At 44.9% G+C, this 11,875-nt stretch overlaps 1 protein-coding gene across 1 annotated transcript; it reads right to left on the bottom strand.

The window, feature by feature from the left end:
• Nucleotides 1-1,300: 1,300 nt before the first annotated feature.
• On the bottom strand, nt 1,301-3,389 carry LOC111964856 (transcription factor SOX-12). Its single transcript, XM_023988693.3, has 2 exons — nt 3,042-3,389; nt 1,301-2,577 (listed from the first exon to the last, which is right to left on the bottom strand). The coding sequence occupies exon 2, from the start codon at nt 2,527-2,529 to the stop codon at nt 1,330-1,332; it is 1,200 nt and encodes a 399-aa protein (XP_023844461.1). The 5' UTR covers nt 2,530-2,577; nt 3,042-3,389; the 3' UTR covers nt 1,301-1,329.
• Nucleotides 3,390-11,875: the final 8,486 nt, after the last annotated feature.

Here is an 11,875-nt window from a genome sequence, read left to right as displayed (position 1 = left end):
GATAGAAGAGGAGAGGAGAGGTGGCGTGCATCTCATCCCCAGATCAGGGCAGATGAATGAGGCAGGGGCAGAAGGACCTCTAGACAAAACGATCCCTGAGAGAGTCAATGGAGGGACAGCTGGCAGACAGATTCTCCTCCATTCACCGCTGAATCGGCCCTGATCAGGCAGCTGCAGCCAGACTGCAGACATGACATGCATTTTACTGAGCTGGTGGGTGTGTGGATGGCCGTGTCCTCATCTCCCCCTGAATACACTACCCCCCTCTCCACTCCCCCGGCTGGCAGACGCTTGCTCAATAGAGCTCAAACACACACACACACACACTCACTCACACATACACACACTCCGACCCCGGCACAAAGGCTGCTGCCTGCACGGACAGATGTACAGCTCCCTGAAAGAAAAGCTTCTCCTCACCCCCCATCACCGACCCCCTGGCCCCTCTTTCACTTCCCCTCTCTCCCTTCCTGTTCCCCCTCCACTACTCAGCCCCACACTCTAACCACCAAACCACCGCTACGGTCAGCCTCAACTGTCTGGAATGAATCAGGCACACACACAAGGCTTGTGTTTACGTAATACTCCATGTCTTGGAGTCTGCAGTATTAGCGAGGCGATGAAAGTGCTGTTATCTAATTACAGATTATGAAATAAATTATGGACGGCTCCTTGGCACTTGTCTGCAGCAGATTTCTCTCTTGGCGAGAGCCTCTACTTTAACTGATGCTACTGTAAAAGCCTGATGACAAGTGCTGCAGATTCCTATTAGCTGAAACATAAGGACTATGCCTCACATGATCTCCCTTTTTACCCTTTGATATTTAGAGATCATTTGTTGATAACATGAATAAATCCGGAATGAGGCTACTTTGTGAATTTGAAAATGTGAATCTGCAGTTGTTGCCTTGATTCTGGTTGATTATGTCAAAACATTTCTGTAATGGTGCTTCATATACAACAAATGCATGTGAAAGACATGGCAATGCTCCATGGTCCTGTTAATACTGAAAACAATAAATACTGAATAGGTTTACTGTTGAAAGCACTCTTATCCCTCTACTAGGAACATATCTGTCCAGAGTCTGCTCTGCTGTTTGTACCTGGTCTCCTGTTCGGTGCCTGAATATTTTAACTTTGATAAAAGGCTTGGAGTGAGAAACCTTTCACTGTTTGTACACCAGACCATCAGGATGTGGCATACTGGGAAAAGAAAAGCAATAGCACTTACGGACTTGATTGAGAGAACACAAAAAGGAAGTGTCCAAGCTCGGGGTGGGGAAAAATAAATAATATAAGCAAAAAACCATAGGCTTTTATGAATGAAGATCAGTAGATCTTGAACACCAGGTCAGAGATACTGGGCACCAGCAAGTCCCCGGATATCATCTCATTCACTTCTGGGGTGCAGTAGTCAGGGAAATCGAAGTGGGATCCTGAGTTGGTGTGAAACGCAGCATCAAAGTCTTTGTCCAGAGTGGCGCAATCCATAGGCATGCTGTCGAAGTTGGCGTTGGAGATGATATGCAAGATTTCCTCATCCAGCTCCTCGTCGGAGGAGGCCGACGACACGAATGAGGAGGAGCTGGTGGAGGTGGGGGTGGAGGAGCGGCCGGTGGAGGAGAGGGGCGTACGGGACTCCGATGAAGAGGATACCCTGGGGGACGACTCTGGGAGGCTCTGCTGTACAGGAGACCCAGAGGAGAGGCCCACAGGGAGGGTGGAGGTGGGCTGGTGGGAGGTGGTGGTGGGCAATTTGACTCTGAGCTGGGCTGTGAGATGAGGTTGCTGCTGCCCAGGGGTCATGGCAGCCTGCTGGTGGTGGAAGACGCCCAAGGCTGGCCTCTGCCCTCCTGGCTGGCTTGCTCCCTGACTGGCCATCTCTACATCCACTGTGTCGTCATCGCTGATGCCCTCGTCGTAACCTTTGAACTTATTGCCGTGGAAGCTGGCTCTGTGTTTGGAGGAAGGCGTTCGGACCTTGAGCCCTTTGCTGGTGGCTGTGGAGGTTGCGGAAGCGGAACCGGATGCGCGACCACCCGTGTGGGACTTGCCTGTCTTCAGGGGGACCTTTTCCCCGACCCGCACGGGCATGGAGCTCTTGCTCTTCTTCCGGGGCCGGTACTTGTAGTCGGGGTAGTCGGCCATGTGCTTTAGCCGAAGTCTCTCCGCTTCTTTGATGAAGGGGATCTTCTCGTAGTCGGGGAGGAGTTTCCAGCGCTTGCCTAGGCGTTTGGAGATCTCTGCGTTATGCATATCTGGCCACTGCTCCATGATCTTCCGTCTCTCGATTTGCGACCAGACCATGAATGCATTCATGGGCCGCTTGATGTGACCCGTGGGAGTCTTGCACCAGTTGGGGTCTTTGTTGGAGGGCGACGGTCCAAAAACCTCCTCCCCTTCATCTGCTCCCAGTCCTACGAAAACCTCTTGGCTCAAATCACTGTCCATAACTGCTAAGTATTTGTGTCCCCTTTGCTGTACCATGATGGAGGATGATGCTCTACTCAGACTGACGGCTGGAGTCATCCATAATCACACAGACACTCTAAGTTGTTACTGCAACGTTTCCTCTTCCTGTACCACCAAAGGAAAAAGACAAGCCATAAGTATCACCATCAAGGGTATCGCTCAGCTGACAGCATGACTGTAAATGTCACATAAATCTACACTTGTGTTTTTCCTTTCATTTTCAATTGTTACATACAGTATGGTCAGTACAATATGTAACGCGAAGGCTGCGTTTAGACAGRCAGCCCAGTTCGGATCTTTTTTCACTAATTGGTCTTTTGACCAATCACATCAGATATTTTTCAGAGCTGATCTGATTGGTCTAAAGTGGTCTGCCTGTCTAAACGCAGCCTTAGATWAAAAAAAAAGATGCCCATAACCCATCTGCTTTTAGAGGTGCAAACTAACACATCCTATACAATTCCCAGAGCACAAAAAACATCTCCAACATTACTCACAAGTTAATGAATAACACCACTACCATCACTGGCTGGAAATGTGACCACTAGGACAAACACTAAAACACTCACCAGAAATTCTGTAGGACTCTGCTTCAGTACCCTTGCCTCAGGACCTAGATGCTGAGTGTCTGAAAAGAAGCCGGCTCCCTCTCCATATGTAGAGAATGGGCTGGTTCTGATGATGCAGTGTTGAGCTGAACCAGGTGGGCTTGCTGTGGAGCAGAGAGGAAATTAGTGCTAGAGTTGAACGTCTGGCTGTTTCTACAGTACCAAGCTGTCCCAGGCTGGCTACCTGCAGACTCTCTTTGAGTCTCTGTCTCTGTCTCTGTCTGTCTGTTTGTCTCTCTCTGTCTCTCTCTCTCTCTCTCTACTCTCGTTCCTTGTCTACTGTTCTCTCTAACCTATTCCCTCTTTGTAGGGACTGCCCCCCTGTCTGCTACTCTATAAACCTCCCAGTAGACAGCTCAACCTCCTCTGGCACAAACTCCTCCCCCTCCACCCACCACTCCGTGCAGCGGCTCAGTGTGTGTGTCTGTGTGTGTGTGTGTCTGTGTGTGTAAGAGCAGAAAGTCTCCATACAGTGAGGCACAGGCACAGTGACAGAACAGGGAAACTGAGCGAGGGAGTTGAAATGTTAAACGAGGGGGCGTTAAATGTTTAAAATGTTAAGTGCAGTTTTAAAGAAGCTTGGAGTGTATCCTGCAAGACGGTGTCTGTCTGCATGTTTAAATCACAGTTACATAACTGAGAAGTGCTCTGTGTTATGAATCTGTTGACCAGTAAACTGTGTGGGTTATAGAAGTGTGCATGTTGAATCGTGCCTACACACTATCAGCGTTAAAAGGTAAAAGTTCAGTTTAAAGTCAAGCTGTATATTTGCAGTATGTTTCCCTGTCAAAATGTATAGTGACTGCAACATGTCTGCAAAATACAATAAATTAATTAATTGTATCATAAATAGATAAGTTGATAAATTGATATGCGAAGCAGAAATAGATAAAGGAAGTAATTAATTGATTTATAAAGACAGACCAGACCTTTTCCACAGATACTGCTGCAGGTGATATTTTCCTTCTCAGCATTTCTGAGAACCCATACATTTGATGGGCTTTCAGATAAAGCATTCCAGTTCATGTGTAGCCTATAGGGGATACGAGAGAAGCTGTGATGCAGAATCTATGGATTTGAATGTCAAGTTTGAAGTGGAATGAAAAAATGAGCATGATGTCCTAGTCTGACATTAGCTATGTCATTATTGCTAGCCTGGAAAAGGGTCCATTAAAATGAACTATCATTATGTGAGTGGGCAGAACCATTAAAGTTCTGTGCAGAGTGTGTCTGGTCATTCTGACAGACAGAGCTAGTACATCAATACACCAATTGAGAAATCCCCAAACAGCATTTAGTAGACATCCATTCCAAATATGATATATATACAGTCTTGGTGTAATACATACTGCTGGTTAGCAATCTGACAACTGAACTGCAACCTTGCACTTTCTTGGATGTTCCAATATTTTTGGGCTTTAATCCAAACCCCTCTCGTGTCATATATACTGTATGTATCTTTTTTTGCTGTGTTAAGTATACTTATTATAAAGCGTCAAAATGGAACAAATGCACGGTGGTATGTTCTAAATCGCTCTCTCTCTATTATTGCTTGTTCATCGTCTGCTTCCACAAGCACATTGCATTAGACTCCGGGCCAGCGCAGTGTCTGGATGTCAGACATATTCACTTTGACAAATACTACTGACGTTAGCCCTGGCACGGCCGCACACAAAATGACAACAACCCTTCAGTGGGCGACCTACTTCAGGCCCTGCCGAAATCCCTGAGCAGACACGTCTGGCGATTATTGCTGTAGTGGAGGCTGGAGGATTGGACCCCCTCTCTCTCTACCCCCCCCCNTGTGTGTGTGTGTGTGTGTGTGTGTGCGTGCGTTTGCGTGGTAGAGCAGAAAGTATCCATACAGTGAGTCACAGGCACAGTGACAGAACAGGGAAACTGAGCGAGGTGGTTGAAATGTTAATTGCTTAAATGTTAAGTGCAGTTTTAAAGAAGGAGACCTTGCACTGAACTGTCTCCTGCAAGATGTTGTCTGTCTGACAGTTAAATAATGGAGTGCTCAATGTTATGAATCTGTTGACCAGTACACTTTGTGGGTTAAAGTGTGCATGTTGAAATCCGTCTACACACTATCAGCATTAAAAGGATATCAAGGGAGAAGGTCAAAGGGGAAACAGTTGAAGTCATGCTATGTGTTTGCAGTACAGTATGGTCCTCTATCAAAATGTACAGTGACGGCAGTGTCTGCAAAATACAATAAATAAATAATATCATAAATAGATAAGCTGATTAATTAATACGCAATTGATTATTAAGGACAGACCAAACCTTAGTCGCCTTAGTCGCAGATACTGTTGCATTTTGATTCATAGGGAACCTAGAGGGGATACGAGAGAAAATGTGATGCAGCATGTATGGATTTGAATGTCAAGTTTGAGGTGAATGAAAAAATGTGCACGATGTCCTGGTGTGACATCAGCTCTGTCATTATTGCTAGCCTGGAAAACGGTCCATTAAAATGAACGACAATTATGTGAGTGGACAAAACCATTAAAGCTCTGTGAGGAGTGTGTCTGGTTATTCTGCCGGACAGAGCTAGCACATTAATACACCAATTGAGAAATCCCCAAATTGTATTTAGTAGGAGACTTCCATTATGAAGATAATACATACAGTCTGGTGTAATACATATTCTTGGCATAATCAATGCCAGTTAGGAGAGTCTAACAACAGAACTGCAACCTTGCACTTTCTTGGAAGTTTCAATATTTTGGGGCTTTAATACAAACCACTCTCTCATCAAAAAAAGTATTGTAAAAAAGTGCTAAAATAGCACTTTAAGTGATAATAATCTTAAGTATACTTCTTATAAAGTGGCAAAATGCAATGAACACATGGTGGTGTGCTCTATCTCTCGCTCTGTTGCTTGTTCATTATTGGTTGTTCATTATCTGCTTCCTCAAGCACATTGCATTAGTCTCCGTGCCAGCGCAGTGTCTGGTTGTCAGACATGTTCACTTTGACAAATACAACTGATGTTAGCCCTGGCACGGCCGCACACAAAATGACAACAACCCTTCAGTGGGCGACCTACTTCAGGCCCTGCCTAAATCCCTGAGCAGGCATGTTTGCCGATTATTGCTGTGGTTTAGGCTAGAGGATTTGACCCCCTCTCTTTCTATTTCCCCCTTCAGTCCGCCCTCGCACCCCCCACACGGGGCAGGCCTGGTGGAGCTGTCTGCCAGATAAGGCCTGGGAAAGGAGGGGTCCTGAGGGCTTGGGGTGCATCAGAGGTGTGTGTTGCCCCCCCCCTCACCATTCTACCCACAGATAGATCATTTTTCAGGGATTAGAGGTCTGCTAGAGAACTGCACAGCGAGAGATCCTCTGCTCTCATTTCAGACTAAAGAGGGTCTAACCCCCCCCGGGTTAAAAAGTAGAGTAATCTTTGGTCTTTTGCTGCTTTATATAATATGTTTTTTAATGAAAAAAAAAATGTCTTATCATATCACACATGGCTATTGGTCACATGCAGTGAGCATTTTGATACCCACCAACCATCATGAAACCAAATTTGTAAATACAAGTCAATATCCACTGGAAATGAATCATAAATGTATGATTATTTGTTGAAATGTGTCTTTTCAAAAATATATGACCCTCTAACCTGTGTCCTCATTTCTTCAGACTCCTGAACCATTTAATGTCATTCATGTGTCCTTTTCCTTTTTTGCCAAAGTGGATGTACCTTTTAGATGCTGTTCACTCTCAGCTGTGCATTCATTTGTTGTTGGCATTGCTCCCTCAGTGGTGCAAATGTATGCTACATTTTCTTCATGAGTGGTTTAATGAACACACAGACACTGTGCATTTATGCATCAGCGTGCTTTCGCCATGCCACAAGACACATGTAACCTTTCTCTTATGAATACATTAATTTGCACCTTTTTTTCACATTTCCTTTGCAAATGTTTTATTCTTAGCCACTCTTTAAATTAAAGCTTTGGTGAATAGTCAGTTTGGTTAGCTTGGCTTGCCCACTGCTTTCCATTCTGAAAAACACCCGCTGTGCTATTGGCATGTTGCCTGCATTGCCCTTGTAAACCTGGCAGCGTGAATCATATTGTAACAACACCGCTGTCAAAGGAATGTCAGGTCGTGAGCTGCTTATGTGAAGAGCCCTGATTCTTGGCCAAATCTGTTTGGGGTGAGATGGTGTTTTTCCCTTGCGAAAAGGTCAAAGGGCACTCTCTGGCTGGACGAGGAGGGGGACGAGAAGGGGGGTGGATTACCTCCAACATGTGCACAGGCAGACAGCTGAGAGGTTCAAGATTTCGGCCCTTCCCCTCCCCTCCCCTCATCCTCTGACCTTTGACCCCACTGTCCAACGAAGCAAAGCGAAGCAGGAGAAACGAATGTGAACCGCCCCATCTCCCAGACTCTGACCCCTGACCTCTTTAAGACAGCTCCCCTCCYCCTCTCTCTGCTCATCCTCCTGTTCATTTATCAGAATAGAAACACAACCCCTACGCTGCATCTGAGATGCTAGAGGTGGAGAGAGGGGACAGCCTATATTAACACATCCTGGTCCAGTCACAAACACTTTTACTGGGCATGCAGTTCCTTGTCTCACTGCTCTCACTCATCACGCCCAGCCACCATTACCAGCACTCAGCAGCACATCTAATAAATGAGGCCGCAATAACATTTTATTGGCAAGAGATGACAATGCAGTTTATATTCCTTTAGCTATATCCATTCTGTTACTGTATTATCAAATGTCTTGTGGTGGCCTCCACAATGGCTTATGTAGCCTACGAAAGGGCAATTACATCATGAACCAACTCCATGTGAAAGGCTGGGAGGACTGCTAATGGGGAAGCTGAGGAACTCACAACAAGGATGGCCTCTCTACTATTTCAAATGAGGGATTCTTGTTTCAATGTTGTCGTTTACCTTCATGATGTATAGAATGATGTCATAGCTCTATATGTTATGTACTGTAGGCTATAGTGCTGGAAGCGTCACTTCACACAGGAACCTGCAACGCGAGGTCATTTCAACATTTACTCTCTCTCCCCCTACCTTGCGCTTGAACTGGTCCGAGCCGCTGAGTGCTCTCAGGTTCTCCTCGAATGAGGGAGGAGGATTGGGCGGGTCAAGTCATTCCTCGGGGGTCAGTGTCTAAGTGGAGGCGATAAAATGAAATAAATAAAAGAAAACTCTGGCCATGTGGCATGGCAGTGACAGCTGAGGTTTAAAAGGGGGGCCTCGCTCAAGAGCACTTGAGACAACAGGCTCCTCCCATCCGAAGGCCAAAGTGTTCCCCATCCACCAAACTCCTTTCTTATTCATGAGACAAACACATCGTTAAAGACAAACATTTCACCTAGCTCTCCCATTAGAGCCACTAAAAACCATCCATATCAATGCAGGTCTCTCTTACTCTCGCTACCATAGGCAACTCCATCTTCTGAGATACTGTACGTTCATCGACTTATTAGCCATTCATACGGTTTCAATGCTATTATCCCTTTGAGCTCTCTAACCTCCAGCCCCTCACAGGTGCGAAAGCACACACACACACACACACACTCGCACGCACGCACGCAGGCAGACACACACACACTTATGATTCACCTTGATCAGTTATTTGGCTCAAATGATGAGCTAAGAAATGGGGGTTGACACTGAGGTGACATCAATATAAATATGTATAGTTTAGGCACCTACAGTGCATTCGGAAAGTATTCAAATCCCTTGACTTTTATGCATTTTGTTCTGTTACAGCGTTATTCTAAAATTGATTAAATTGTTTATTCCCTCATCAATCTACACACAATATCCCATAATGACAAAGCAAATTTATTTAAAAAAAATACATGAGTACGTAAGTATTCAGACCCTTTACTCAGTACTTTCTTGAAGCACCTTTGGCAGCGATTATAGCCTCGAGTCTTCTTGGGTATGATGCTACAGGCTTGGCACACCTGTATTTGGGGAGTTTCTCCTATTCTTCTCTGCAGATCCTCTCAAGCTCTGTCAGGTTGGATGGGGAGCATCGCTGCAAAGCTATTTTCAGGTCTCTCCAGAGATGTTCGATCGGGTTACAGTCTAGGCTCTGGCTTGGCCACTCAAAGACTTGTAACCGAAGCCACTCCTGCGTTGTCTTGGCTGTGTGCTTAGGGTCATTGTCCTGTTGGAAGGTGAATCTTCGCCCCAGTCTGAGTTCCTGAGCGCTCTGGAGAAGGTTTTCATCAAGGATCTCTCTGTACTTTGCTCCGTTCATCTTTCCCCACAGCATGATGCTGCCACCACCATGCTTCACYKTAGGGATGGAGCCAGGTTTCCTCCAGATGTGACGCTTGGCATTGAGGCCAAAGAGTTCAGTCTTGGTTTCATCAGAACAGAGAATGTTATTTCTCATGGTCTGAGAGTCCTTCAGGTGCCTTTTGGTAAACTCCAAGTAGGCTGTCATGTGTCTTTTACTGAGGAGTGGCTTCCGTCTGGCCACTCTACCATAAAGGCCTGATTGGTGGAGTGCTGCATTTACATTTACATTTACATTTAAGTCATTTAGCAGACGCTCTTATCCAGAGCGACTTACAAATTGGAAAGTTCATACATATTCATCCTGGTCCCCCCGTGGGGAATGAACCCACAACCCTGGCGTTGCAAGCGCCATGCTCTACCAACTGAGCCACACGGGACCACATTGCTGCAGAAATGGTTGTCCTTCTGGAAGGTTCTCCCATCTCCACAGAGGAACTATGAAGCTCTGTCAGAGTGAACTTTTGGTTCTTTGTCCCCTCCCTGATCAAGGCCTTTCTCCTCCGATTGCTCAGTTTGGCTGGGTGGCCAAACTTGGTGAGAGTCTTGRTGGTTCCAAACTTCTTCAATTTAAGAATGATGGAGGCCACTGTGTTCTTGGGGACCTTCAATGCAGCACAAATATTTTGGTACCCTTCACTAGATCTGTGCCTCAACTCAATCTTGTCTTGGAGCTTACGGACAATTCCTTCGAATTGATTTTTGGTTTTTGCCCTGACATGCACTGTCAACGATGGGAACTTATACAGACACGTTTGTGCCTTTCCAAATCATGTCTACTCAATTGAACTTACCACAAGTGTACTCCAATCAAGTTGTAGAAACATCTCAAGGWTGATCAATGGAAACAGGATGCACCTGAGCTCAATTTCGAGTCTCATAACAAAGGATCTGAATACTTATGTAAATAAGCTATGTTCTGTTTTTTATTTGTAATAAATTTGCTAACATTTCTAAAAACCTGTTTTTGCTTTGTCATTATGGGGTATTGTTTGTAGATTTATGAGAATAAAGAAATATTTAATCCATTTTATAATAAGGCTRTGACGTAACAAAATGTGGATAAAGGGAAGGGGTCTGAATACTTTTCCGAATGCACTGTATCCCTTAATAACAAATCACAGTCCTTGCTTTGTCATTGTCACTGGAGGGYAGACTGTATTGAAATGGGATTTGGGAGTGAAGGGTACGACAGTATGCTCTCACCGTGCCAAGAAGGCTCACAACTCTACCAGCATTAGCTTARCAAATATTAGCATTTATAACATGTTTTTTTGTATTATCTCCCACTATCTAAGTATTTAAGTAAAGGCATCTGTTTGTCATTAAAGTCAATAGAGGCTTTTGTGGGGGATATCAAACCCCTCATAGAGACACATTAGATCTCAGCATTACGCTTTACTATGCGGTAAGACTTAATGGCTGCCTGCTGATTTTGGGGGATCTATGTCCCCTTTGCTGAGGCGGAATAAACAGATAGTTAACATTTAGGAACTCTAATCTAAGCAAAAGTTAGGGATTTGTGGTGGATTATTACGCTAAACACACTCTAGTACTTTCGGTTTGTTTTGCATGCAATGACCAAGGAACATATGGTTTGGGTGAGGCTCAGACGGCCAATAGAAGTTCATCAAAACAAAGTTCATCCTCTTAAGCRTAATAAACAACTCTGTCTGTCATTATAGAAACATGTTTTCTAGATGTTTTCTGGATATTAGCTAGAGAAAAATAAAGTAACACTCATAAGAACATTGTGTTGAATTCTCGATCTTGCACAATTTGTCACAGAGAGAATAATTCATATTGAATGGAGAATTCATTTGTTGAGAAAGAAATGGTACCCTATTCCATATGTAGCTTATTACTTTTGACCAGAGCCTATTGGCCCTACAGGGCCCCTGTCATATCTAGGGCACTACATAGGCAATAGGGTGCRATTTCAGATGCAGCCTCTGACTCACTCTCATGTTCTCTCTCCTCAGAGGCTGCTTCATCATTATTCCCATCACTGTTCAGGTCCCCTAGGAAACTAGCTTCTAGGGGGAAATGAGGCCATCTTTTTCCCAGCCCTGTATTTATAATCTGCCCTCCCAGGTAAAGGACAACAAAGCAGCCAATTACCTCTAATCTAGCATGACTCATGGTAACTAGCATCAGGGGATGGCCAGCCCGAGGAGTCTGTCTAGTCCTGCAGATTAAAAACAGCACAGAAGCCCCACTATACTGGGCGCGCTGCATGTAGATAGAGTAGGGATATCGTTTTTTTGTGTGTGTTTTTTAAAGTAAATATTTTGAAGTATAAAGCAGCTCTCAAACAACCACTCACATCGATTTGTGTGAGTGAAAACCCATTGGCAAATGAGAGGGAGAAGGAGAGGGAGAATGATGAAGGTGAATGATGTGATTTGGTTGACTTTGAACCCCCCTTCTGAAATATATGCTCCATAACAACGATTGGTGTTGGAAGTTGTTGTGACGTTTTGTCTTCTCTGCCACTGAGGGTG

Source organism: Salvelinus sp. IW2-2015, linkage group LG1 (genome assembly GCF_002910315.2).
Source record: "Salvelinus sp. IW2-2015 linkage group LG1, ASM291031v2, whole genome shotgun sequence".
In the NCBI taxonomy this organism is placed as follows: domain Eukaryota; kingdom Metazoa; phylum Chordata; class Actinopteri; order Salmoniformes; family Salmonidae; genus Salvelinus; species Salvelinus sp. IW2-2015.
Note: the sequence above shows the minus strand (reverse complement) of the source record. Positions and strands in the feature narration are given on the sequence as shown.